At 42.1% G+C, this 27,469-nt stretch overlaps 1 protein-coding gene across 1 annotated transcript; it reads right to left on the bottom strand.

Annotated features, from left to right (window-relative positions):
- On the bottom strand, window positions 1-22,976 carry chmp5 (charged multivesicular body protein 5). Its single transcript, XM_033042908.1, has 8 exons — window positions 22,843-22,976; window positions 12,085-12,189; window positions 11,741-11,787; window positions 11,507-11,600; window positions 11,223-11,294; window positions 3,577-3,685; window positions 1,822-1,937; window positions 1-1,070 (listed from the first exon to the last, which is right to left on the bottom strand). Exons 1-8 carry the CDS (start codon window positions 22,909-22,911, stop codon window positions 1,020-1,022), a joined length of 663 nt encoding a protein of 220 aa, XP_032898799.1. The 5' UTR covers window positions 22,912-22,976; the 3' UTR covers window positions 1-1,019.
- Between the last annotated feature and the right edge of the window lie 4,493 nt (window positions 22,977-27,469).

Raw genomic sequence — 27,469 nt, 5'->3', positions numbered from 1 at the left:
GCATGTCTAAGTTTTTTTATTTTTACATTTAAAACATTTTAGGTAGACAATCTTTTCATTAATCCAAGTTGATAAAGTAGGTTTTTGTACAAGGCTATATATTAATACCACAGGATTACACCAATGTTATAAAATATTCCCAACATATGAAATAATTATGTCAGATGTAAAATAACTCTGCTTTAGTTTGAATCACACCATCATCTTGATTCCCGCATTAATGTGCTCCTGCTTCAGATCACTGACTTTAGTTTCCCACAAAATAATTAAATGAAATAGATTTGACAAATATCACCTATATTATGGGAAGAATCGGTCAATTGATTGAAAAAAGACAGCGTTCATAAAGAAAAAAAAGCCATGTTGAGCCAATGCTCCTGTACATTAAAATATTTCAGAATCAATCACTGCCAGCATATAGTAAACGGAATCGGAGAGCCACAGTCAAAACTGGTGTCACAAAATCCTTTCATCTTGCTTGTTTGGTCAACTTATTTCAACCACACCAAATAGATTTTCAATATTTTACATAAATTAGTTTCATTCAATTCAGCAAAACTGATTAAAAGTCAGTTCTTTAGTTGTAAATGGGTGTTTATTAATTAGAAGGCTACAATTGTCTGAAAATAATTATTTATTGTAATAATAAGGAAGATAGATTTACAGAGCTTAAATATTTGTCTGCAGCCAGTTTATTAAAGTACGTCAGCAAATTGCAATCCCACGTATTTTCCACAAATCAGTTTTTGTATAATCATGCTTAGTATCCATTGCAAGCAAAATAGTACACATGTTAATCAAAGTACACAGACTTTAAGAGGTAAATTCTACAAGATATTTCTTGCACATTATTTAAAGGAATTAAATAGAAACCCATGTTATGATATCAAATATGTTTTCCAAGCCACATTCCATAATGCAGTGAAGGTCATGACATTTTGATTTGAAATAATACCTCAAGAAATGATGGCATATGTACAAAAAATCATTTAATTACAAATTTGCTTGAGAGCTATTAGTTAAGTTGCAGGAATCTGTGGCAAGCCAAATTCGTCCACTAGTACACCATCCTGAAAATACAAATAATATTCGGTATTCGTTAGTGAAATAAAATACACTTTGCTGCCCGCATGAAGCACATTTAACTTAGTTTGCTAAATGACTACAAGCATTAGGTGCAAAACTCAATGCAGAAGTAAGAAAAATAGAAATTGTGAATGAAATATCAATTGGAACAGTACAGCACAAGAACAGGCCCTTTGACCCAGAATATCGGTGCCAAACATGATGCCAAGACCAACTCTTATCTGCCTGTACATAATCCAATTTCCTCCATTGCCTGTACGTCCATATGCCTATTCAAGACTCTTAAATGCCACTATCGTATCTGCCTCAATCACCACCCTCAGCAGCTCTTTCCAGGCACTCACCGTGTAAAAAGGTTTACCTGCATACCTCCTTTAAATCTTGCCCTCCTCACCCTCTAGTATTTTATTTGTCCGTCCTGGGAATAGGGTTTTAAATGTCTACCCTTTGTCTACCAATCTTTGTTTCATTGTATATACTACTATCAGGTCTCCCCACAACTTCTGGCATTGTAGAGAAAACTATTATTATTTCATTATCACTCATTAAAAATGTTAAAGTGCCGCTTTTATATTACTCAATACACTGGAGATGAAGCCGGCAGGTGCATGCAAGGATCCACAATGTTAACATATCATGTGCGACAATTAAATACAAATAGATAATCACACTGTAAACAACAGAATGCATGAATGCAAAGGGGGGGGAACACCAGCAGATTATAATGAAGCATACCTTGTTGGTTTTTGCGTCACTTGGAACACCCTCAGGAATAGACGGTGCAGATGCAGCCTCGTCCAAATAGGAAGAGTCTTCATCAGCTAGAAGTTCGTCACCAAGTGCATCCAGTTCTAAACGTACAAAACAGTACAGAAACATGCATTTTTTTTAAATCACACTATTCATTGTATAAAGCTTTGACTGGGAGAAGCATGTACGCCATTCTCACATCAAATTCTTTGACAACAATCCACACCACAAATCCTCAGGTAACAGGAATTTCTTGTCCACTGTCAGACACAGGGCGGTAAATAATCAACCAGTCATGCACAAGGAATGGGAGATTGCAGGCAGCTGCAGGACTAATAAGGTTGTCGTAGTAGGAATTTTAAAACTTTCCCATGATGGAGGTGCTAAAACTAGAGGGCAAAGGAATAAGGTTAGAGATAAAAGATTCAGAGGGGTCTGAGGGGGATTATTTTCCCCATGGAGTGTAGTTAGAACTATGAGCACACTGCTTGATGTGGTGGTCAAATAATAATAATAATACTCTTTATTGTCATTGTAAATACATACAATGAAATTTCAGAGCAAGTTTCAAAGCAACTACTTTTACCACATTTCACCAGCAACTGGACAAGCACCTGCATTGTCAAACATAGAAGGCACATAAATGACAAATGTACATAAATGGAATTAGAATAGATACAAACTCTGGATATTGTGGGCTGAAGTGGCTTTTTTCATGCTGTATGACTGAACTTTAAAACTATAGACAATAGACAATAGGTGCAGGAGTAGGCCGTTCGGCCCTTTGAGCCAGCACCGCCATTCAATGTGTCATGGCTGATCATCCCCAATCAGTACCCCGTTCCTGCCTTCTCCCCATATCCCATGACTCCACTATCTTTAATAGCCCTATCTAGCTCTCTTGGAAGTATCCAGAGAACCGGAGTCCACCGCCCTCTGAGGCAGAGAATTCCACAGACTCACAACTCTGAGAAAGTGTTTCCTCGTCTCCGTTCTAAATGGCTTACCCCTTATTCTTAAACGGTGGCCCCTGGTTCTGGACTCCCCCAACATTGGGAACATGTTTCCTGCCTCTAGTGTGTGCAAACCCTTAATAATCTTATATGTTTCAATAAGATCCCCTCTCATCCTTCTAAACTCCAGCGTGTACAAGCCCAGTCGCTCCATTCTCTCAGCATATGATAGTCCCGCCATCCCGGGAATTAACCTTGTAAACCTAAGCTGCACTCCCTCAATAGCAAGAATGTCCTTCCTCAAATTAGGGGAGCAAAACTGCACACAATACTCCAGGTGTGGTCTCACTAGGGCCCTATACAACTGCAGGACCTCTTTGCTCCTATACTCAACTCCTCTTGTTATAAAGGCCAACATGCCATTCGCTTTCTTCACTGCCTCCTGTATCTGCATGCTATTTGCAATGTGGAACATGTAGAGCAATTCACTGCTGATATATTCACAGAAAAACATTTAAATAGAGCATTAACCCGCCAAACTAATAATATACACAATGCGATCCTTTGTTGTTCGATCAAACTAAAGTATATATTTGTGCTCCAATATTCAACATTTAGAAAAAAAATTGTATTGTTTCAAATGCATCCAGTACTTTCAGCATGGTAATGCAATTGCAACTACCAAAAATAGGTTATCTTTTAAGTTTCCACTACCAGCAATTAGCTCTGCTGGATTCAATTATACTCTTATTACTACTGTAATACATTATGAGGAGTTCATCCTCACCTGCTTCCAAATCATCTTCATCAATTTCTGGTGTTCCATAACTGCGACTCAAGGCTTCCTGCACATCATTTGCTTCTTCCATCATGTCTTCTAATTGATCTTGTATGTTCTGTGGAGACCAATAGTGAATAAACTACAATGTAGCTTGTTGCATCAAAACCTACAAACCATACAGCAGGCAAACAGGCGTTTCAGCTCAACTCGTCCATGCTATCAATCTAAGCTAGTCACATTTGGCAGCATTTTGACCCATATCCATCTTAACCTTTCCTATCCATGTACTTGTCCAAATGTATTTTAAATGTTGTTATTGTATCTGCCTCAACTACTTCCTCTGGCAACTCATTACATATACCCACCATCCTCCATGTAGAAAAGGTTTGCCCCACGGGTTCTTATTAAAATTTCCCTTCTTACCTTAAACTGTTGCCTCTAGTTCTTGATTCCCCTACCCTGGGAAAATACCACATTCACCATATCAATGGGGTGGAAGTTTGCAACCTTCACATGGTCCGCCCTGTTTCGACTAATGCAATCAACTCGACGTGCACAAACGGAAGATCAAATAGAACAAGTTGTCCAACAACTTTAGGCTGTGCACGCCACACGAAAGAAGACCATATCAATTCTCATCATTTTATACACCTCTACAAAATAGTAAGATTAAATGAGAACTTACCAGTTTGAAGTTTGATCTTGATTTTATGAGGAATTACGATGAGTGATTACGTGAAGAAGGGCCGTCCGTCTGCGTGCGCGTCAATCTTCAAAGCAGCGGTGTTAAATCACAGATAAAAAGAAGACCTGAGAATAGTAAGATTGTGATGAAACTAGAACTTCCATATGACCTTGATAGTATGAGGGTGGGAGCGGTGGGCACGTAATCGCTCATCGTAACTCCTCATAAAATCAAGATCAAACTTCAAACTGGTAAGTTCTCGTTTAATCTTACTATTTTACTTCGGAGTCACGTGAGTGACTACGTGAAGATTTCAAAGCTCTGTGATTTTACGCCGGTTACGAATCCAGGCGTCACACACTGAATGGATTGACCATGGATGCGTGTAATCATTAAAGCATTCAGACATTACGTAGTTAAGTAAAGAAACTGATGCTTTAAATGAAAGAAACGTTTTTTAAAAAGTTACCCTCCCAACCTTGGGGGGGAAACTAAGGGACAGAACTTAAAATGGTACGTGCAAACACCCCCAGTTCGGTAATGGGTTTGTTATAAAACCGGTGGACCGTTATTTCATTCGTCCATCCTGCAGCCACTAGGATGTCGTCAAGGGCACGTCCATAGCTCTTGCTGCCAACGTAGATGCAGCCCTGGTGGAGTGAGATTTAACCATATAAATGTTTACTCCTGCTACCGCCATTACCTCTTTTGACCATCTGGTGATGGTTTGAGTTGACACCTTTTGGTGTGGTTTATTTATTTATTTATTTATTTTTATTTTATGGCTGATGAGGACCGATTGTTCTGAGCCTCTGAGGTTCTCCGTAACTCTCAGATAGTGGTGTTAGTATGTTACCACCCACACAACCGTTGGTCCTCTGGATATGCCAAGAACTGGATCTCCATCCCTGGCATTCCTGGCCTGCTCTGTTTTATAATGTTATGTTGTTCATATTGGTGGTCATGTAGTCCAACCGTAGCCTTTCCAGTGTCTGGACTCTTTGTCAGCATAACACCTTCAGGGTTAGTTATAGGCGGTCCCCACTGTCAAAGTAGGGTTTGTACCACGCTCACATCCCATGTGTCAGTGTACCTTGGCCATGGAGGTCTTTAATTGTAAATTCCCTTCATGAATTTTGTTGTAAAGGGGTGCACTCCTATCGAACTGTGCCCTGCTTCCGGCATCAGATTGGAGGAGAGTGCGCCTCTGGCACTATAGATGCACTATAACCTAGTTTATAGTTATAGTACAGTTGATAGGAACTCCAAGACATCCGTTATCCGAACTGTGTTGTATTTGTTCGGACAGTCCTATGCCTTGAAATGGCCTCCTCAGAATCTGCAGACCAACAAGTTATACGTTCATGTAGTGGATGATTGCTCCCTGTAACTGGGTTCACTAGGAGGTCCCTGCTCTTGGGTACAGCCATTACTTGCTGGACTATAATTCCCAAAATCTTTGGGGACCAGGCTTGAGTAGGCCAATCTGGCACTACCAATATGCCTGTGGCTTAGCCTTGCTTGATTTTTGTCAAGCATCGGTTTGTGAGACAAATTGGCGGAAAGCATACATAAACATTCCTCCCCAATTGAGGGAGAAAGCATCCACTGCCTTGCTCCTGGATCCAGCTCGCAGGACACATATCTGGGTAACTAATGGTTAGTCTAGATGCAAACGGATCAACATCTGGTATGCCAAATCGTGTAGTTATTTTGTTAAATACTGTCTGATTCAACATCCATTCTGTGTTGTTATTAAACATTCATGATCCAGCATCTGTCACCGTGTTATATCTACTTCGTAGATTTCCCAAATATTCCTCTCGATACACCAGTGTCAAATGAGGTTCGACAATCTGTTGTAAGATACAGATTTTACACCACCCTTGTTAATGGATATATGCCACCGCAGTGGTGTTATCAATCTGAATTTGAACAAGCACCAGTTGCATATCGCTACAGAGAACCTTGAGTCCATATTGTGTCCCCAACAATTCTGGGTAATTGATTCCATGTGTTGGGGAATTACAGACTCCTGCTCATTCCATCTGCCCCCACAGCTTTAGACTGTGTTAGTGTCTCCCCATCCTTAGCCGCTTGCATAGGTCTGAAGAACCCTCGATGGCTTTCGAGCAAAATTTCCCTGAGCTTTCTCCCATTCGTTATCCACCATAGTTATTCAACAATGGCCTCTGCTGGCAATCCATAGTTTGCCAATTCGGCCTGCATGTAATCTGAGTGTTCGTTCCTTTGCTTGCTGTAAGTTCTGGTAATGCAAAGGCCCGTACTGCTGGGAATGCAGCTACTATTTGCCAATTACACTCGCTGTTTGCCTGATAGATGGCTAGAATTTGACTATCAGGTCATTGTAGGCTTAATTAATATTGTCGTTTGCCCCTAGGCAAAGTCACCAACATATTTACTGTTTTTGATAGTAAATTCTAGGTAATCAATTACCCTTGTAGGTGTCAATTTTGATTTAACTGGATGGATGAGGTAACCAATTCTTTCAAACAGGGTTTTGGTTTGCTTGACTGATGCTTCTGCCAATTCTTGGTGACTCCAAAATGAAAATGTCCTCCAAATATGCCATTACTATGTTGTTTTGAGACCTTTGTCGTCCCAGAATTGGTTTCCGTAGTTTAGTCAATAGTCTAGGAGCTGATGTCAACCCATTTGGCAGAGCCATGCCATCCACTTAAACTTCAAATATCTCCTGTTCTTAATGAATACACACTGAATAGTATGCATCTTTGAGGTCGATGCATGCCATGTGACCATTTTATAGGAAGCTCCTATAAAACAGTAGTTAGACCGTAACAAAAAATTGCTGTTTCTAAAAGTCTGTACTGCACAAATGAGTTAAACCTGGATGAAGTGACATCCTCCATCTGTCACCTTTCCTGGAAGGCAATCCTGCCCAAAATACTGGGCCTGCCTTGAAGACAATTCCGGTCCGAGTTCCAAGTCTGCTTGGAACCTATGTATGTTGTGCAGCAACAAATAATCACATGTTGTTATCTGTTTTTTAAAACCAGATCTGAAATTCACGTTATTGTCATTTTGAACAAAAACACAAGAGTAAAATTACCAACATGTAACTGGTCCACAATCCCTTGTTTCAGTAAACCCAGACCCACCTACCTCCATGGCTACCGGTGGTCTTGAGGTAAGCCCAAAGGCCCCTGATGCGGGTTCCTTTTCTCTCCTTGATTGGGAGTTGGACTGGTAGGAAGTGTGGATTCCATGTTTCTCCTGACCTCTGCTTGGGTCTTGGTCTGAAAACCTTATCATACTGAGCCTGCCTTGTCGGATAATTCTGGCCATAATTCTGAGTCTGCCTTGAAAGACGACTCTGATCATATTTCCGTGCCCAGCTTTCAAGCTACAACCGGCTTCAGTGAACTGCTTACCCCCTATGGAGGTGTGGGGTGTGTTGTCGCCTACTGATGAAGTTTGCTTGTCGTTGGTACCTTGATTGGTCCGACAGCTTTTGCTTCCTTCTTCTGGTCTTACCTGAAGAGAGGATTCGGCGGCTGGTTTCTCCAAAGTCACCCTGATAGCGCTGTTCCCTTGCCGGCATTTGTGCGGATATTCTGCCAACTGCTGTCTCTTGAGGCCATATGCATGTGCTTCAGTATGTTCATACTTTAATTCGAGATCAGTTACCTACTGATCTCGAAACCAAATTTCGTTTGAACGTTATGTGAGGTTCAAATGACAAATAAATGGTATTGTATAGTATTGTAATTCGAGATCAGTTACCTACTGATCACTCACACTCCCCTCCATTGAGAGTGAGATTTGTAGGTAGCCCTGAAAACAGGTGCTGCCGCAGGCCCCTGAGGATACCTGCGCTGACATGGCCCCTCCAGCGGGCCTAAATGAGATTCTTGCTTTGGGTCAGACTGAAATTGACCGTGAATGCTCCTCTCCTCAGAGCAGGAGACATTTTCTAGATCTCTATCCAGGGAAGCACCCAGTGGAACCTGGATGATTGCTGAAGTATTTCTTTTCTTTTGTGCTTATTATTTATTTTATGTAAAGCTCTTTGGTGCAAGTTAACTTAAACAGTGCTATACAAGTAAAAGTTACTTACTTACTTCCTTTCTTCTGCTTGTCCCTGGGAAGGTCCCCCCCCCCCCCCGCCCCTGCTTTTGTACTCTGATTCAGAGTGGTTTCTTCCATATGTACTTCCCCCTCCAATGGGGAAGACATTGGGTTGCCCCATTATGCGAGGCTCCCGGTACTGCCTGCTGCTGTAGGCCCGGGCTGACACAGCTCTCTCCTTAGAGCAGGTCATTGTTGGAGCAACTTCTCCAAAAAGTTGCTCCTATGTGGGAGAGTCGTCCTCAGACGCTCTCCGTTGAGGCAGGGTATCCCTTTTCCCCCCGGACTCCGAGTCAACGGGTTGTTTGACTTGCAGGTGGATTTTCCCGTACTGCAGGACCACCAACGGATCTCTCCTCCTGCAACAAGTCTCCTGCCGGTTCAGCTGCCGGCGCTATGTCGGGAAACACCGTTGCCCGCTACTGGGAAATGCTGCGGTCTTCGGCAGCCGACTTCCCCGCGGACCGTCTCCCAGACATCTGGGCCCTGAAACTACAAAAAGTTTCAAGCCCGAAAGAATGCAGGTAAGTGATTCAACTTTCCTTACCTGCCATCCTAACGGCCTGGGAGGACGCAGTGCCTGCCAGCCCGTCGCGTTCAGACGTAATGGCGCGCACGCAGACGGACGGCCCTTCTTCACGTAGTCACTCACGTGACTCCGAAGTAAAATCACCCCTCAGCCTCCTGCACTCCAAGGAAATAAAGTCCCAGCCTGCCCAATCTCTCCCTATAGTTCAGGCCCTCGAGTCCTGGCAACAGCCTCTCAAATCCTCTCTGTGCTCTTTGCAGCTTAATGGTATCTTTCCTATTGCCACAGGGAACAAAAACGGAATATAGTACTCCCAATTGCAGCCTCGCCAACATCTGTACAACTATGACATAATGTTCCAACACTTAATTCCCTGACTGATGAAGGCAAATGTGCCACAAGCCTTCTTCACTACCCCATCCACCTGCAGTACTTAACAGATCACCCAGCATGCCTAGACCTCTCTCCTTTACAACACCCTGAGGCGCACCCTTAACCACAGGCCTCCAGTTAAAAATAAACCTTTCACACCACCCTTTGCTTCTTACAACAACGCCAATTCTGTATTCAGCTAGCTAGCTCACCCTGGATATCATGAAAACCTCCAGAGGACCCAGCATGCAAATCCTTATCAAAGGCATTGCTGAAACCCAGACCAAACCCATGGTTCCACCCTCAGCAACCTTCTTGATTAATTCACAAGACAATCAACTGTAATAAGGATTGTCCTTAAGATAATGTCATTCACTTTCTACATTTCCCTCGTCTTCACATCTTTCTCCACAGTAAAACCAGTGGCGAAGTATTCATTGAGGACCTTGCCAGCTCCTGCAGCTCCACATATAGAATACAACTTTAATTTCTGAGAGGCCATGCACATTTTACCTTGGTGCCGAATATACCATGTCAAATCCTTATGGATTCTCCTTAATTCTCCGCAAAAGGTTCACCCACTGACACTTCAATCACTTGCCTTGCCCACTTCCTTAAGAATAGGTCAAGCTTTGCTCTCTCCCCTTGAAGCATCCTCTACCTATTACCCAAGAAACCTTCCTGAACACACTTGACAAATTACACTTCAACTAAGCCGCTAGTACTATGGCAGTCCCAATTTAGTTTGGGAAAGTTAAAATCCCCTGGTGTGACAATGCTATTAGTCTTGCAGCTGTCTAAAATCTTTCGGCATATTTGTTCCTCTGATTCCTGTTGACTATTAGGGGGCCTATAGTACAATTCCAACAGGTGATCATCTTCTTTTTTATTTCTCAGCTCCACCCATACAGCCTCACTGGACAATCTTTCAGTAATGTCAGACTATTGCCATGATAAAGTAATACCTTAATAAAGTAACTCCCCTTTTACCGCTATAAACAGTAAGCTGTCAGTCCTGGCTCTCCCTTAGCCAGGTTTCCACAATGCCTTTAGGAGTGACCGGTAAGGTGGATAAATTAAGGGTGATAAGTATGTGCGACTGGGACGTTAAAGGCATTGCAGAAACCTAACTAAGAGAGAGCCAGGACTGGAAGCTTACTGTTGTTGATAGAGGTAAAAGGGGAGTTACCTTATGACGGTATTACTTTATCATGGGAATAGTCCAACATTTAGCACTGAAATAAATGCAATTCAACCGTCTTTCCTCGCTTCCATCAATGGAATTTGCTGTCATCAACTTCTGTACCGACCTCCAGCCTTCCACTTGCCTCATGATGGCATTGGATCTCATCCTTCTGCAGAACTGGTTCAAATCCTTCCATGGAACACTGGCAATCTTGCCCACCGGGATATTCGTCCCCCTCCAGTTCAGATGCAACCCCACCCCTCTTGTACAGTTCTCCTCCGCCCCAAAAGAGATCCCAATGTCCAGAAATCTGAATCCCAACCCCATCTTCCACCAACTATTCAGCCACACATTCACCTGTCCTATATTCCTACTCTCACTAGCACATGACACCGGGAGGAATCCGGAGAATCATGCCCTTGAGGTCGTTTTTTAAAACTTTTTGCTTAACTCTCTATATTTACTCTGCAGGATATCAAACCTTTTCCTATCCATGTGATTTGTGCCAATTGTGCACAACAATCTCTTGCTGCTCACCCTGAAGAATATTCTACTGCCGCTCAGAGACATCCGGGACCCTGGCATCAGGCAGGCAACACACCATCAGTCTCGTTAGCAGCCACATAATCTCTTGCCTGTCCTCCTAACTAATGAGTTTCCTCTCACTATATTCAGAAAAACAAAAGTGATTTTACACAACAAATCTATAAAATGTTATCTTATACACCTACAAAATATTTTCAGCAATTTTTAAACACAGTATACATCACCTCAATCTGATCAATCTTGACTTGTTTGTAAGCTTTCTTCATTTCCTTGACACCAGTTTTCATTGCATCCACCTGCACAACAGATCAAATGTCAAAAACCATACTGCACTAGTGCGGTTTAATTTAATTTGTGTCTGTTCATTTTAGTAAACTGCACTCCTATATTACAAATTAACTGAGAATTTACTTTATTGCACTACAAAGATATTGTATTCATATTAAACATGGTTTTATTCTACTAAAACAGGCAACATAACAGACAAGCAGAGATCTTCCGTTGTTACCGTGGTCTTTGTGTCTTTCAATGACTGTATGGTATAGTTGGCTTGCTCCATATTGAATGACTGTTGCATTAGGTTGTCCCTCTGTTGCTCATACCTGTAAATACGAACCACATACATTCCAAATAAATTACTGGTCAAATTATTTTGAATAAACTAATCTTATACAGAAAATAAATACAGAAAAAACTCAGGGAGAAAATCAGAGGAAAAAACTCTCAGACAAAAATTACTCACATCCTCTTCTGCTTTAAAATGCGCATTGCTTTTTGCTTTACCATGTTCTGGAAAGTAAACAAAAAGCCATTTTTAGTATTTGTATTGTTAATGGAGTCAAAGGCCCAAGTGCTGATTTACAACAAAAACATGATGAAATTATAGCTAGGTCTCAAGATCCTTTGTGCAGCACTTAAATCTTCAAATAATAACCCCTTCATTTATTAAATGACCTCTGTTACTAGTTATAGTTCTCCGAATACCCTTTGTCTTAAATCATAAATACTTCCATATGAAATATTCCTTTTTCATCTTATGCCAATTTGTAATAATAGGCAGAACTTAGTCATATTTTAAACACTTGCCTTTGCTGCACCCTCTCTCATTTTCTTCATCTGGTCTTTGTATTTGGCTAATTCAACATCAAGTCTGGCGATCTTCTTATCGATAGATTCTGCTCTTCCATCAACCTGAACAAAAAATTGAACAATTCCTTTGAATGGAACCTACTGTACTGGATGAAAAAGGCTGCAATAATTTTATAACGCTCAATCATACATGGGGGGGGGGGGGGGGGGGGGGGGGTATGAGTGCAAAATGTTCAAACACTGAACAATGCAAACCCCTCACGGTGCTATTGAACTCCTCATGAAGGTATTGAGGACAGAAAATGAGGAAGGAAATAGGATGCAGTGTGTTTGAAGGCAGAGCGGTAACTTAAACATACTGTAGAAGACCACTGAACAGGACATATTAAATAAACACAGCTAAACTGTATGTCTAAGTAAGACATTTCTATTATATCTCATGCATTAGAAGTTCACAAAACTCAATCTTTGCTAAAAGAGCCTGAATTACTGAGACAAAATGTGTAAGAAGGAACTGCAGATGCTGGTTTAAACCGAAGATAGACACAAAAAGCTGGAGTAACTCAGCGGGACAGGCAGCATCCGTTTCCCTTACCCTTAACCAGTCTGAAGAAGGGTCTCGACCCGAAACATCATCCATTCCTTCTCTCCAGAGATGCTGCCTGTCCCGCTGAGTTACTCCAGCTTGTGTTTGAGTGTGCCACAATTAGCAATTAGCTTGTTTTGTTGCTGCCTCGCAAAATACTAATGTTACCAGGTACAGCAAACAAATGCTGATACATTTTAAACAGAACAAAAAAAAAAGGCTAATGTTGAGTTTCATGTACAGAAATATATTGTTTTCTAATGGGAAAAATAATCTTGCCGCAGCAGCAGTGAAACTACCTAGGTCGATTCAGTTCTCTTGGACTGAGAGAGAAAATAGACATACCTTCTGAACAATAGGTCAAGACTAAATAAAACCATGCAGTATAAAAAAATCTGCAGTGACTTAAATAATGCTCATTCCCATCAATTCAGCCTCCGACACCAGTATACAAAGAAATGATTAGATAACACAGATGCAATTTCTGTGAACCCACTAGGTGGAAAGAGTATATACCCTTGGTTTCAATACAAAGCTATTTAAATTATTTATGGTGCAGAGATCATAGTATTATATAGTTCAAATCAAATCAGGTGTGAATTTATCAACATGCCTTGTTTGACTGAAAAATGTTGACAGGATGCTGTTACAAATGGAGCTTCACACAAGGGGAAAGCCGGCAAATGGAGCTCATGGAGAAGCACAATTTACACTCTGATAACCAATTAGAAGTACAGTTTATGTTACCAGACCAACTTTTATTAAAAGAGAACAATGTATCAATGCAAATCACATCATACTTTCCAAAATGAGAGAGTGGACACTCCTGAATGAAAATACAATCTTTGAAAGTCAGGAGATGAAGGCTCATCTGATAATATCTAGAATTCCACTAACTGAATGAAGATCAGTGTTCTTTGTCGATGGATTCGAGAAGAAAACAACCAGTTAGTAGCAGTCTCGGCTTCCTGAATGAACTGTTCTGTTTACATGGCAGGGCAAGGTTTATTCTGATGTTCTCAGTAAAACTTGAGCTTTATTTAAGAAAACCAAAGGATTTACCCATATACAATTAGAATCACCATGCTCCTGTTTTGTCTCGTCATGAATGTCAAATTCCAGTTTTATGTAAGTTTTTTTGTTTTACCATTTAAAGGATGTGCATGCTACATATTTTAGCCTCGGGTATCGTATGGTACTGGATTCTGATTCAGAAACCTCCCCTCCCCAGGTTGTAACCCACCCTCCTCCTCCTTCCCTATACTGAAGAATTTGCCATTGTGGTGTCATTGTGAATATATATATTTTTTAAATAGAACAGAAAATTTGCTACGTTCCTCAAAATGGTAAAACAATCAAATGTTATGAGTAAGTAGGAAGGAGGTATATTCTAAATCCTAAAATGCAACCTTTCTCTTGATCATAGAAATATTGAAATCATCAGTCACTGAAAGTACTCATGCACGTACAGCAGGCAGTGAAGAAAGCGAATGGCATGTTGGCTTTCATTGCGAGCAGATTTGAGTATAGGAGCAAGGAGGTTATCCTGCAGTTGTACAGGGCCCAGGTGAGACTTCACCTGGAGTATAATGTGAAAGAATGGGCTTATATTCACTGGAATTTAGAAGGATTAAAAATCTTAAAGAATTGGACAGGCTAGATGTAGGAAAAATATTCCCAATGTTGGGGGTGCCCAGAACCAGGGGTCACAGTTTAAGAATAAGGACTTATTTAGGATTGAGATGAGGAAACATTTCTTCACCCAGAGAGTTGTGAATCTGTGGAATTCTCTGCCACAGAAGGCTGTGGAGGCCAACTCATTGGATATTTTCAAGAGAGTTAGATTTAGCTCTTAGGGCTAAAGGAATCAAGGGATATGGGGAGAAAGCAGGAACGGGGTACATATTTTAGATGATTAGCCATGATCAAATTGAATGGCGATGCTGGCTCAAAGGGCCGAATGGCCTACTCATACACATATTTTTCTATGTTTCTATGTGTGAAACTAAATTTTTGCAGCACTAATCAAATAATTTTCTAAACAGTTGACATGGGATCAATAAATAAAGATCTGTAATGTTTTACGGAAATGGTCGCAGAAATCACACCATTCCAAAATTCGAATCCAATTGAAATTCTTGTATTCGGTGATCTGAAACTTGTGATTGTTTTTCTTTTACTTCTATAGAAATAAGGAAACAAAGGGTGAAGTAAAGATACAAATGAAGAAATTAAGGCAAGAAATCAAAGAATAAAAGGTAAAAATATGCATAATCTCATGTGACAGATGCACGAGGTTGTTGGTGTGTAGATTAATGTCACAGCTGAAATTCTTTTTTTAATTTTTAATGACAAAAGTAGTGTCTTCTGTCCATTTGGACATCTGAATTTCCCCTGAATAGGGGATTAATAAAGTATTTATTATTATTATTATTATTATTATTTGTTTATCGGTCACCCTCAACAGCACATTCACTCAGATATGAATTTGATGAGCATGGTTCAGGATTGCTAACTTCATCCTGGAACATTAAAATTTAGAGTACCAAAACTCTAAACAGAAATAGAACAATATATACAACTTAACTTCTCAATTGCATCATATATTTGCCTCTTTAACTTTAAAAAGATTAAGGCTATTGTTAGTGGTAAAACTATCCAGATACCATGTGTTCCTGGCATCATCTGCATTGCCAGTTGTACGTGGAGGTAATTCAGGTATAATATTGTTTCCATTAATGCAACTGATAAAATGGGGAATATTACTTGTATTATGCAGGCTGAATTGGTTCGAGCGCAATTTCAACTGGGAATTAAAAAGCTACTTTGGAAATTAACAAGCAGTCCTGATTAAAATAAAGTCTAGGTTTCGGTTTCCATGTAACCTCTCCACAATAATTAGATTCCACTGTTGCTTAAGAATATAGGGTGCTCATTTCACTGTGAAATTGACAACATTGCTTCTATTGACACTTGAGCAATAACACTCTGGTATTTTTAGCCTGCAGTATCTCAGATAAACTTATACCTATCAAAAAACAAGATACATTAAAACGAGACCGAAACGGAACAGCAGCTTTTTCCCCCACTTATCAAACTACTGACACTCCCATAATCTAGAGTGTAATCCCGATCTTCCAAACTAACTCCTTGCGGACCTTGGACTTCTTGCACTGTAACTATTGCAATAATACTGTAACACTATATTCTGTTGGTAATTTTTCATTTTGCACTACCTGTTATACTATGAATGGCTTGATTGTACTCATGAACCGTATGATTTGCCCGGATAGATTGCAGTTTTCAGTGCATCTTAGTACACATGACAACAATAAACCAATACTAAATTCTTATTTTTCAAATTCCTGCAGGAAAAATAACTTTGTTACCCTTTTCCCCATTGACCCAATTTTCTTCATAAATAAATTTTCTGTGACACAAGGTTTCTTAGGAATTGTAACTATTGTATTACAGCAAAGCCATCTGTGAGCAACTTTATGCAAACTGAAAGGATACACAATTTCTTAGTCTGAAGAAGGGTCTCGACCCGAAACATCACCCGTTCCTTCTCTCCAGAGATGCTGCCTGTCCCGCTGAGTTACTCCAGCATTTTGTGTCTACCTTCTATTTAAACCAGCATCTGCAGTTCTTTCCTACACCTCCTCTATAATCATTGTTTCAAATTTCCTTCCATCCAATCAGAAAAAATATTTTTTTGTTTGTGCGCTACAAACGCATTTACAATGAAATAAATTTGTCATGTCCTCTACCTATCTCTGAGGATCACATAACCTGAAGAATTTTGGTTGATGCAATGTTACTATTATTTCTATGGAATTTTCCTTTCCAAACCCTTTTCCACGATATCCTTCCAAAGCAGTTCATAGAAACATAGAAAATAGGTGCAGGAGTAGGCCATTCGGCCCTTCGAGCCTGCACCGCCATTCAATATGATCAGTTCTCGGCACCTGGTTCCATTACAAATCAATGCATACATATAGAAACATAGAAAATAGGTGCAGGAGGAGGCCATTCGGCCCTTCGAGCCAGCACCGCCATTCATTGTGATCATGGCTGATCGTCCCCTATCAATAACCCGTGCTTGCCTTCTCCCTATATCCCTTGACTCCACTAGCCCCTGGATCTCTATCTCTCTCTTAAATCCATCCAGTGAATTGACCTCCACTGCCCTCTGTGGCAGGGAATTACATAAATTCACAACTCTCTGGGTGAAAAAGTTTCTCACCTCAGTCTTAAATGACCTCCCCTTTATTCTAAGACTGTGGCCCCTGGTTCTGGACTCGCCCAACATTGGGAACATTTTTCCTGCATCTAGCTTATCCAGTCCTTTTATAATTTTATAAGTTTCTATTAGATGCCCCCTCATCCTTCTAAACTCCAGTGAATACAAGCCCAGTCTTTACAATCTTTCCTCATATGACAGTCCCGCCATCCCAGGGATCAATCTCGTGAACCTACGCTGCACTGCCTCAATCACAAGGATGTTTTTCCTCAAATTAGGATGCCAAAACTGTACACAATACTCCAGATGTGGTCTCACCAGAGCCCTATACAACTGCAGAAGAACCTCTTTACTCCTATACTGAAATCCTCTTGTTACAAATTCTAGTTCAGATTTTACCCATGAATATAGAAAACTCAATTACATTCATTGCTCCTTTAACTGTTGTTCGCAGAATTTGTCCTCTGCTACTTACAAATACAAGTATATCCTCTCCTTAGCAATACAGATTTGTCCTCATTCTGACCTCCACATCAAACTCTGCTTCATCCAGCAATTCAACGAAATGATTCGATTATTTTGTAAAATTCAGAGCACTGGAGTTAGTCAACAGGTCAGGCAGCATCTCTGGAGGACTTGGACAGGCAATGTTGTGGGTCAGAACCCACCTTGGACATGGAAAGGCGATGCTTCTATACTTTTGCACACCAAAAACATAAGCTTAAGTAAAGTGAAGAAGAGTCTCGACCCGAAACGTCACCTATTCCTTCGCTCCATAAATGCTGCCTCACCCGCTGAGTTTCTCCAGCATTTTTGTCTACCTAAGCTTAAGTAAATATTAGCTCACAGCTTTACCTTCCTATACACCTTCTTCCAAATCCATTATTCCTTCCAAACCAAATCCACATGAATTTCACTAAACTTCATGATGTATTCATCCAAGATTATAAACAATTCTTTAGCTCCGGGATTGCATATTTTCTGCTGGCCTTTCTACACCAGCCTTGTCATTTAATCTGAGAGTATGGTAGTTCTTATGGCAGTGAAGCCTTCTCATCAGCGAATGCCCATAACACAAATTGGGTGGTATCTTTTCAAATATCTCTACTCTGTCCATTAAGCTCAACTCCTCTACTTGGTCACACTCCTTAATTTCCTATCCTCACTCATCAATTTTGACTTTGCATGTTGTCTTAATATAAAAATAAGGAATTCACTAAGATAACTTACCAATAACTCTACTTCCTCAGAAGTTTTGAGGAGACTCAGCATGTCACCAAACACTATCACTTCTACAGGTGCCTGATGGAGAGCCTACCGACTGGTTGCATCATGACTTGATTCTGATATTCGATATTCAGGAACAAAGGAGGCTGCAGACAGTGATGGACTTTGCCCATTCCACCACGGGTGCTGATTGCCCCATCATCAAAGGAATCTACAGAATGTGCTGCCTCCAGTAGATATCAACAAAGTTTCACACCACCTGTCCATGCTTTCTTCTCGCTGCCATCTTTGAGAGGTTGTTACAGGAGCCTGAGTAGTTACCTCCAGGTTCAAGAACGGCTTTGCCTCGTCAACCATCAGGTTCTTGAACCACTCTGTGCAACTCTACTTCAGCACCGAACCACTGCAGACTTTGCATTATTGTGGTTGGTCTATGTACTTTGGGTTTTGCAGACATGCTCTCGTTTACTTGGAATAACTAATAATTTATTGTAAATCTTATTAATTATTGTTACATCCATTGTGCCTGAAAAGCTGCAGCAAGTTAAAAATGTAATTGTTGACCCTAAATTAATAATATTGGGCATATCAGAACAATACCTAAAACTCACAATAAACCAAAGAAATTTCCTTGATTACAGTATAATAATTGGGGAAAAATTGATATAAAAATTTTGGAAAAACCCAACAACCCCCACAATCAAGATGTGGATTATGGAGATGTCGGAGACCTTACATTTGGAAAAAATTAGATATGTCTTAATTGACAAACCAGAATTATTTATTAGAATATGGTCACCATTTATAGATTACTTGAAGGGGTAGATCGGACCTGCACGGAGGCCGGACTGAAGCCTGAACCCAGGACTAGATGAATAGTTATGTTCTCTGACCTATGGACCTATCTCCCAAGTTGTATTATTGATAGTTTATCCTATTTTTCTCATTTCTTTCTTTCTTTATTTTTCCTATCTATAAATATAAATAAATAATTAGAGGCAATGTTAATAGGTAACCGATAAAGGAAGATCCCAGCTACTTTGGTAACTGGGTCCTTGGAAACCTAGATATATAATATGTAACTGTTAAACAAAGTCTGTACTGGTTTGGATTATGATATGCAGATGCCTCTAATAAAAATGTATTAAAAAAATAAAAAATAAAAGTAATTGTTCCGGTTCATGCCCAGTACACAAGACGAGGGAAACAGTCTTGGCTCTTGAAAAACCTGTAAGATTACCTCAGAGGTGCTGGAATGTGCCCCTCCTTCCTTTTGAGCTTTAAATGCAACTCTTGTGCAATATCATTAAGTTCAGACCTAATAGATGCACCAGAATAACTAACCTGTCTATATTATCCACAGATGCTTTCCGGCCCGAGTATTTCCTGCATTCCAACTTTAGTTTTCCGTTTTAAACAACCAAACATTAAGAACTAATGCAATGTACTTGTGGATCAAAACTATTGATACAGATAACAGAGATGCTGAAAATGAAGAGAGCTTGGCAACGTTGTTGATATAAGAAGGGCAAAACAAGTGTGCCGGTACAATAAATAAAACCACCTTTGCAAGATCTTTCAAACTTAGATTCCTGCCTATGTCTCACCGAATCAGATGAAACCATTGTGTATACAAAATTCAATCCACAGTGGGGTGTGGAGGGACAGGGAGGAGTTAGAATTCTTATTAACATTACTTCCTTTACTACCCGTGATAGTGCATTCTGATAAGAAAATACATGGTTAGCGGGCTAATTTAAATATATAAATCTAAATAGGACGGGAGAAGCAAAGGAACCTGGGAATACAAAATTATAAAAATAAATCAGTAAATGAAAACGAAAGCGAGCAAGTGAATTTATTTCTAAAGAGAAAGGACTGAATTTAGACTACTTTCTATTGTTCTGGTCTTAAAGTCATAGCGTTAGAGTCATACCGCATGGAATAGGCCCTGCTGCCCATATTGCCCACAGGCCAACACGTCCCATCAACACTAGTAGTCCCACCTGCCTGCATTTGGCCTATACCCCTCTAAACCTGTCCTACCTGTCTAAATGCTTCTTAAACGTTGCAATAATACCTGCTTCACCGACCTCCTCTAGCAGTCCATTCCATACACCTACCACCCTTTGTGTGAAAAAGTTACCCCTTAGATTCCTATTAAAAAAGAGCCTCTGTGCAACTACCCAATCTATTGCTATCTTGATTTTGTACACCTCTATAAGATCACTCATCACCCTCCTGCACTCTAAAGAATTGAGTCCTAGACTGCCAAACGTCTGACTAGCTCAGGCCCTCGAGTCCTGGAAACATCCTTGTAAATCTTCTCTGCACCCTTTCCAGCTTGACATCATTCTTATAACATGATGCCCAAAACTGACCACAATACTCTAAATGCAGCCTTACTAACATCTTATACATCTGACCTCCCAACTTCTATACTCAATGCTCTGACTGATGAAGGCCAATGTGCCAAAAGCCCTTTTGTCCAACCTATCTACATGTACTGCCATTTTCAATGAACTATGTACCTGTACTTGTAGATCCCTCTGCTCTACACTCCCCAGAGCCCTACCGTTCACTGTGTACGTTCTGCCCATGTTAGTGCTCCCAAAATACACCATCTTACAATTCTCTGTATTAAATTCCATCAACCAATCTTCAGCCCTCCTGCCCAACTGATCAAGATCCTGGTGCAATTTTTGACAACCATCTTCACTAACTACAATGCCACCCACTTTTGTGTCACCTGCAAACTTGCTAATCATGCCACGTGCGTTCTCATCCAAATCATTGATATAGATGACAAACAGCAGTGGGTCCAGCATCGAACCCTGAGGCACACCACTAGTCACAGGCCTCCAGTCAAAAAAGCAACCTTCCACTATCACCTTTGGCTTCTTTCCATGAAGCTAATTTTCTATCCATCGTAAAAAAAACTTTCAAGAAGTGGAGTTAATCTTAACGAACTAACTAATGTAGTCTATGGTGACTACACTCCAGACCCCCGATCATTTGGACCTCAGTAGGCGAGCTGCAGCATACAGACATTCAGAGGCTGAGCACATGGCCGCATTCACTGACGCCTAAAGCGCATGTGCATGACAATGCATTTTCAACACGTGGAAGAGAAAGATTCTCCACCAGCCTACCCTCGCTCTACAATGCTGCCCTCTGACAAGAAAAGTTCACAGAAATCATGGACCACTTCTCATATGCCCGAAATATCTCTCAGTGAAAGCAGGCACAGTTGATGTTGGTTGATGCCACAGCATAGCCTGTGATCAATTGATCAAAGGGATGTATGAAGGTAAGGATGTCAGATCTTATACTAAACACATGGTCTACCAGGCAGCATTGTTCCCTGCATAATGCTCTGAGACAAGGACCAGAGAGTCAAGAGTGTTTTATTGTCATATGTCCCAGATAGGACAATGACAGTATATGTAAACTATCTAAGCAATGACCCCAAAATACTGGAAAGACAGTAGCAATACAAAATGTTCCTGGGTAGGATAAGCAATCCAATGTCAATGCCACCCACAAACCAAAGCACTGGGGATTTAATTACCCTCAGCTGGCTTTATTGACCATGCTATTTGCCTACCCAACTCTAGACAACTGTAACAGACACTCTATTCTACCCTTTCACAGAAACACAATTGAAAAGGAGATTCAAAGACATGCTCAACGCCTTCTTAAAAGAGACCAACATAAATGGCCGAAGGAACAAGCTACCCTTCACTTTCTCCATCAGACAACTCCTGTCCCATCTGTAGAATTACAATCATCTTAAAATTTACCAATTCATTAGGGAACATTAGAATCATCCTTAATACCAAAGGATTGCCCAAGTAGAATAAGATATGAAGCAGTAGAGGCACAAAAAAACGTTTAAATGGACAAAAGCAGATTTGTATTGGGTTATACATATCAACTGAGGCCATTTGAGTACAGGAAGACATGATTTTGTAGGTTTGCTGCTGTAATCAAGTCCATGTACAAATGTTATTCCCAGTGACCCCTCTACCCAACCCCTGAACTCATCAACATATCCCGCCTTCTGGCTTTACATTTCAGTCCTCTACTTAACTAACACTCTTTTGTTTCCTTTGCCTCTCTAGCCTTTGCCCACCATCAGCCAATAAATGCCCTCTGTCCACCCATCATTAGCAAGGGTCCCAACCCGAAATGCCACCCATCCATTCTCTCCACAGATGCTGCCTTGCCCGCTGAGTTACTCCAGCATTTTGTGTCTACCTTTATCCCGCCCCCATCTCTCTTCCAGCTTCCTGAAGATGGGTCCTGACCGGAAACGTCGCCTGTCCATGGTCTCCAGAGATGCTGCCACTCCAGCACTTTGTGTTTTGCTCAAATATGTCAGCATCTGCAGTTACTTGTGTCTCCAGCACAAAAATCTGGGAGAGTCACCGAGAAATCGGGAGACAAGGAGGGAGGTGGGGTTGAGGTTTACTTCTCTCATCCAGTGCGGGCAACCCGGACTGAACACAGGCCTCCGTCCGCGGCCTCTCCGTCCCCCGGGGCCGCGGCCTCTCCGTCCGTGTCTGCCCGCGACTCCAGCCCCTCACCGGGCGGCTCCTTCCCCCACACCCCGGGGCCGCGCCCCGCTCTCACCCAGCCCAGCCCGGGCCCTGCGCCCTGGTTTCCTCCCCCTCCTGCCCGCGGTTGGAGCACTCACGCTGCCGATGCAGTCCGTCAGGTTAGGCGGGGGCCCCTTGGGCTTGGCTCGACCGAACAGCCGGTTCATGGCGACGGAGACGGGGCGACGAGAGCAAAACAAATCCTCACCCGACCCCGCGACGGCGGCAGCGTCACAGTGGGCGTGGGCGAAACCACGGGATTAATGACGCGACACGCACGGAGAACCCTTCCGTCACGTCACCCACTACGTTGCGAGTGGCTGCCACAGGGGGCAGTGTAGAGACAGCAGACGCTGAAACCCTGAGCACGTTCAGAACCATAGACAGTAGGTGGAGTAGGCGGCCATTCGGCCCTTCGAGCCTGCACCGCCATTCAATATGATCATGGCTGATCATCCAACTCAGTATCCCGTACCTGCCTTCTCCCCATACCCCCTGATCCCTTTAGCCACAAGGGCCACATCCAACTCCCTCTTAAATATAGCCAATGAACTGGCCTCAACTACCTTCTGTGTCAGAGAATTCCACAGATTCACCACTCTCTGTGTGAAAAATGATTTTCTCATCTCGGTCCTAAAAGATTTCCCCCTTATCCTTAAACTGTGACCCCTTGTTCTGGACTTCCCCAACATCGGGAACAATCTTCCTGCATCTAGCCTGTCCAACCCCTTAAGAATTTTGTAAGTTTCTATAAGATCCCCCTCAATCTTCTAAATTCTAGCGAATACAAGCCGCTAGAATTTCGCCGATGGCTAGTCCTTCCTTCTTTCTTTCTTTCCATCTTTCTTTCCAACTTTCTTTCCTTTTTTCCTACTTTCTCTCCTCTCCTTCTCTCTTTCTCTCCTCTCTCTCCTTCTTTCCTTCTTTCTTTCTTTCCTTCCTTCTTTCTTTTCTTTCCTTCCTTCCTTTTTTCCTTCCTTCCTTCGCGGAGGGGTGTGTGGGCATGGGGGGGAGTGTGGGAGGTGGTTATGGGCGGGGGGGGGGGTGTGGGCGGGTTTGGCATGTGGGCGAAGGGTCTGTGTGGGCGGGGGGCTGGTGGGGGGAGAGAGCTCGGAGAAAAGATGGGGAAGAGCCATGGGGGAAAGGGGGGCAGGAGCCAGCGAGGGAGACCAGAGGGGAAGGGGCTGGAGCTGGCAGTGCGATGGGGACTCACAGCGGGTGCTTGTAGCTGGTCGTTCTCCGCCGGGATCAGAGTCGCCGCGTTCCGTTTGGCAACGTCTCTGACTCCGCGCAGCATCGAAAATTGTGTCCGGTTGGAGACCTCCTCCGGCCATCCCCAGCTCCAGTAAATATACGCGATGGCGCAGGAAGGGGCGGACCGTCCCGTGGAGTGTCACCCCCTTTGTCTCGTTTTCACACCTTTTCTTTCCTTATCTCCCTCTTCCCTGAATCAGTCTGAAGAAAGGTCGCGACCCAAAACATCACCCATTCCTTCTCTATCTAGAGATGCAGCATATCCTGCTAAATGACTTCAGCATTTTATGTCTATCTTTAGTTTAGTTCAATGATACGGTGTGAAAACAGACCCTTTGGCCCACGGCCGATCACCTGTATACTGGTTCTATCCTACACATTATTGACAATTTACGGAAGCCAATAAATTTGAGATAGACAAAAAGTGCTGGAGTAACTCAGCAGGTCAGGCAGCATATAACCATATAAACCATATAACAATTACAGCACGGAAACAGGCCATCTCGACCCCTCTAGTCCGTGCCGAACACATAATCTCCCCTAGTCCCATATACCTGCGCTCAGACCATAACCCTCCATTCCTTTCCCATCCATATAACTATCCAATTTATTTTTAAATGATAAAAACGAACCTGCCTCCACCACCTTCACTGGAAGCTCATTCCACACAGCTACCACTCTCTGAGTAAAGAAGTTCCCCCTCATGTTACCCCTAAACTTCAGTCCCTTAATTCTCAAGTCATGTCCCCTTGTTTGAATCTTCCCTACTCTCAGTGGGAAAAGCTTTTCCACGTCAACTCTGTCTATCCCTCTCATCATTTTAAAAACCTCTATCAAGTCCCCCCTTAACCTTCTGCGCTCCAAAGAATAAAGCCCTAACTTGTTCAACCTTTCTCTGTAACTTAGTTGCTGAAACCCAGGCAACATTCTAGTAAATCTCCTCTGTACTCTCTCTATTTTGTTGACATCCTTCCTATAATTAGGCGACCAAAATTGTACACCATACTCCAGAATTGGCCTCACCAATGCCTTGTACAATTTTAACATTACATCCCAACTTCTATACTCAATGCTCTGATTTATAAAGGCCAGCACACCAAAAGCTTTCTTTACCACCCTATCTACATGAGATTCCACTTTCATGGAACTGTGCACAGTTATTCCCAGATCCAGCATCTCCAGCATCTCTGGATAAAAACAATGGATGACATAGGTACACAGACAAGAGGTGCAGGAGTAGGCCATTCGGCATTTCGTGCTAGCACCGCCATTCAATGTGATCATGGTTGATCATTCACAATCGGTACCCCGTTCCTGCCTTCTCCCCATAATTCTTGATTCCACTAGCCCCAAGAGCTCTATCTAACTCTCTCTTGAATGCATCCAGTGAATCGGCCTCCACTGCCATCTGAGGCAGAGAATTCCACAAATTCACAACTCTGGTCGACATGTCATTAGCTTTCTTCACTGCCTGTTGTACCTGCATGCGTACTTTCAGTGACTAATATACAAAGACAGACAAAAATGCTGGAGAAACGCAGCTGGTGAGGCAGCATTAATGGAGCGAAGGAAATAGGCAATGTTTCGGGTCGAAACCCTTCTTCAGACAATGTTTCTTCCATAGATGCTGCCTCACCCGCTGAGTTTCTTCAGCATTTTTGTCTACCTTCGATTTTCCAGCATCTGCAGTTCCTTCTCAGTCTCAGTCACAGAGGCTGATGTCAGGAAATCCTTCAGAGGGGTAACCCTCGAAAAGCGCCTGGACCTGATGGTATACCTGGTCGTGTTCTAAAAACCTGTGCGGCCCAACTGGCTGGAGTTTTTACGGACATTTTCAACCTCTCACTTCTGAGGTCCGAGGTTCCCACCTGCTTCAAAAGGGCATCAATTATACCAGTGCCCAAGAAGAGTAAGGTGACGTGCCTCAATGATTATCAACCAGTGGCACTAACGCCTGTGGTAATGAAGTGCTTTGAGAGGTTGATCATGGCGCAAATCAACTCCTACCTGGACAAAAACCTGGACCCACTGCAGTTCGCTTACCGCCACAACAGATCAACGGTGGATGCGATCTCGCTGGGCCTCCACTCTGCCCTGGACCACTTGGACAACAAAAACTCATATGTCAGGCTGCTATTCATTGATTACAGCTCGGCATTTAATCCAATCATCCTCTCCAAGCTGGTTGCCAAACTCGCAGAACTGGGTCTCTGCGCATCCCTCTGCAATTGGATCCTCGACTTCCTCATTCACAGACCACAGTCTGGTCGTATTGGTAGAAATGTGTCAGACTTGATAACAATCAGCACGGGAGCACCTCAAGGCTGCACTTTTCACTGCACCTCTGTAAATGTAACAATAATAAACCTAAATCTAAACACAAGAACACTAGAAAGAGGAGGAGTGGGCAATTCTGTCCTTTTTGCTTCCTCTGCCACTTGTAAGATTATGGCTGATCTTTTGCATCAGCATCATTTTCCTGTGCTGTCTTTCTATCTATTTATTCCATTGACAATCCATTTATCTCTGGCTTGAATATAAGTAGCAGCTCTGCAATACCACTGGGGGAGGGAATTCAATAATTCACAACTCTCCGAGGAAATAAATTACTTTCCATCTCTGTCCTAACTGACTGACTCCTGATTTTGAGACAGTGCCTCCTGCTTCTAGACATCCTAGCCAGTGGAATCACCATTACTGTCAATCCCCATAAAAAGGCAGTAGATAGGACTGTTCGGCAAACTTTTGTAGCTTTGGCGGCGCCAAAACATGGCGACACTTGTGTACTGCCTAGGTGAGACCTGTTGTATGATTTTACCGGGTTGTATGGTAAACATAGCATTTCACTATCATTTAATTGAATTGAGCTCGTCCCTTATTCTTCCAAAGGCAAGAGAGTAGAAGCCTAATCTGCGGAAGCTCTGCTTGCAAGATAACCCACCAACCTAAGAATCAATTCAGTGAACTTGCATTGCACTTCCATTGCAAGTATAGCATTTCCTCCCTTGGATACACGATAAGAACTGTCAACAACTTTTCAGGTGGTGTCTCACCAAGGCCCGATATGGAACTCAAATCCTTGTGCGACAAGGCTAACAAACACATCACTTCCTTCTGCAAGTCAAAAGGTCATTGAGATGAGTTGGAGTAGATAGAAAGGGTTAAATGCAAGTAGATATACTTAGAGATAATTCATTAAAATTAATCTCCCTAGTTGAATGTGGATCAAGGAGAAACTCAGTGGTCTTCCATATTGTGTGTACAAATAACAAATTTGTAAGACACTGGGTCAGATATTTTATAGCTACAAAAAATTGCTATGAAAGTGATGGATGTCAGGGGTTATGGAGAGAAGGCATGGGAATGGGGTTAGGAGGGAGAGATAGATCAGCCATGATCGAATGGTAGAGTAGACGATGAATGGCCGAATGGCCTAATTCTGCTCCCTTATGAACTTATGAAGATATAATT

This window comes from Amblyraja radiata, chromosome 2, assembly GCF_010909765.2.
Source record: "Amblyraja radiata isolate CabotCenter1 chromosome 2, sAmbRad1.1.pri, whole genome shotgun sequence".
NCBI classification, from domain to species: domain Eukaryota; kingdom Metazoa; phylum Chordata; class Chondrichthyes; order Rajiformes; family Rajidae; genus Amblyraja; species Amblyraja radiata.
Note: the sequence above shows the minus strand (reverse complement) of the source record. Positions and strands in the feature narration are given on the sequence as shown.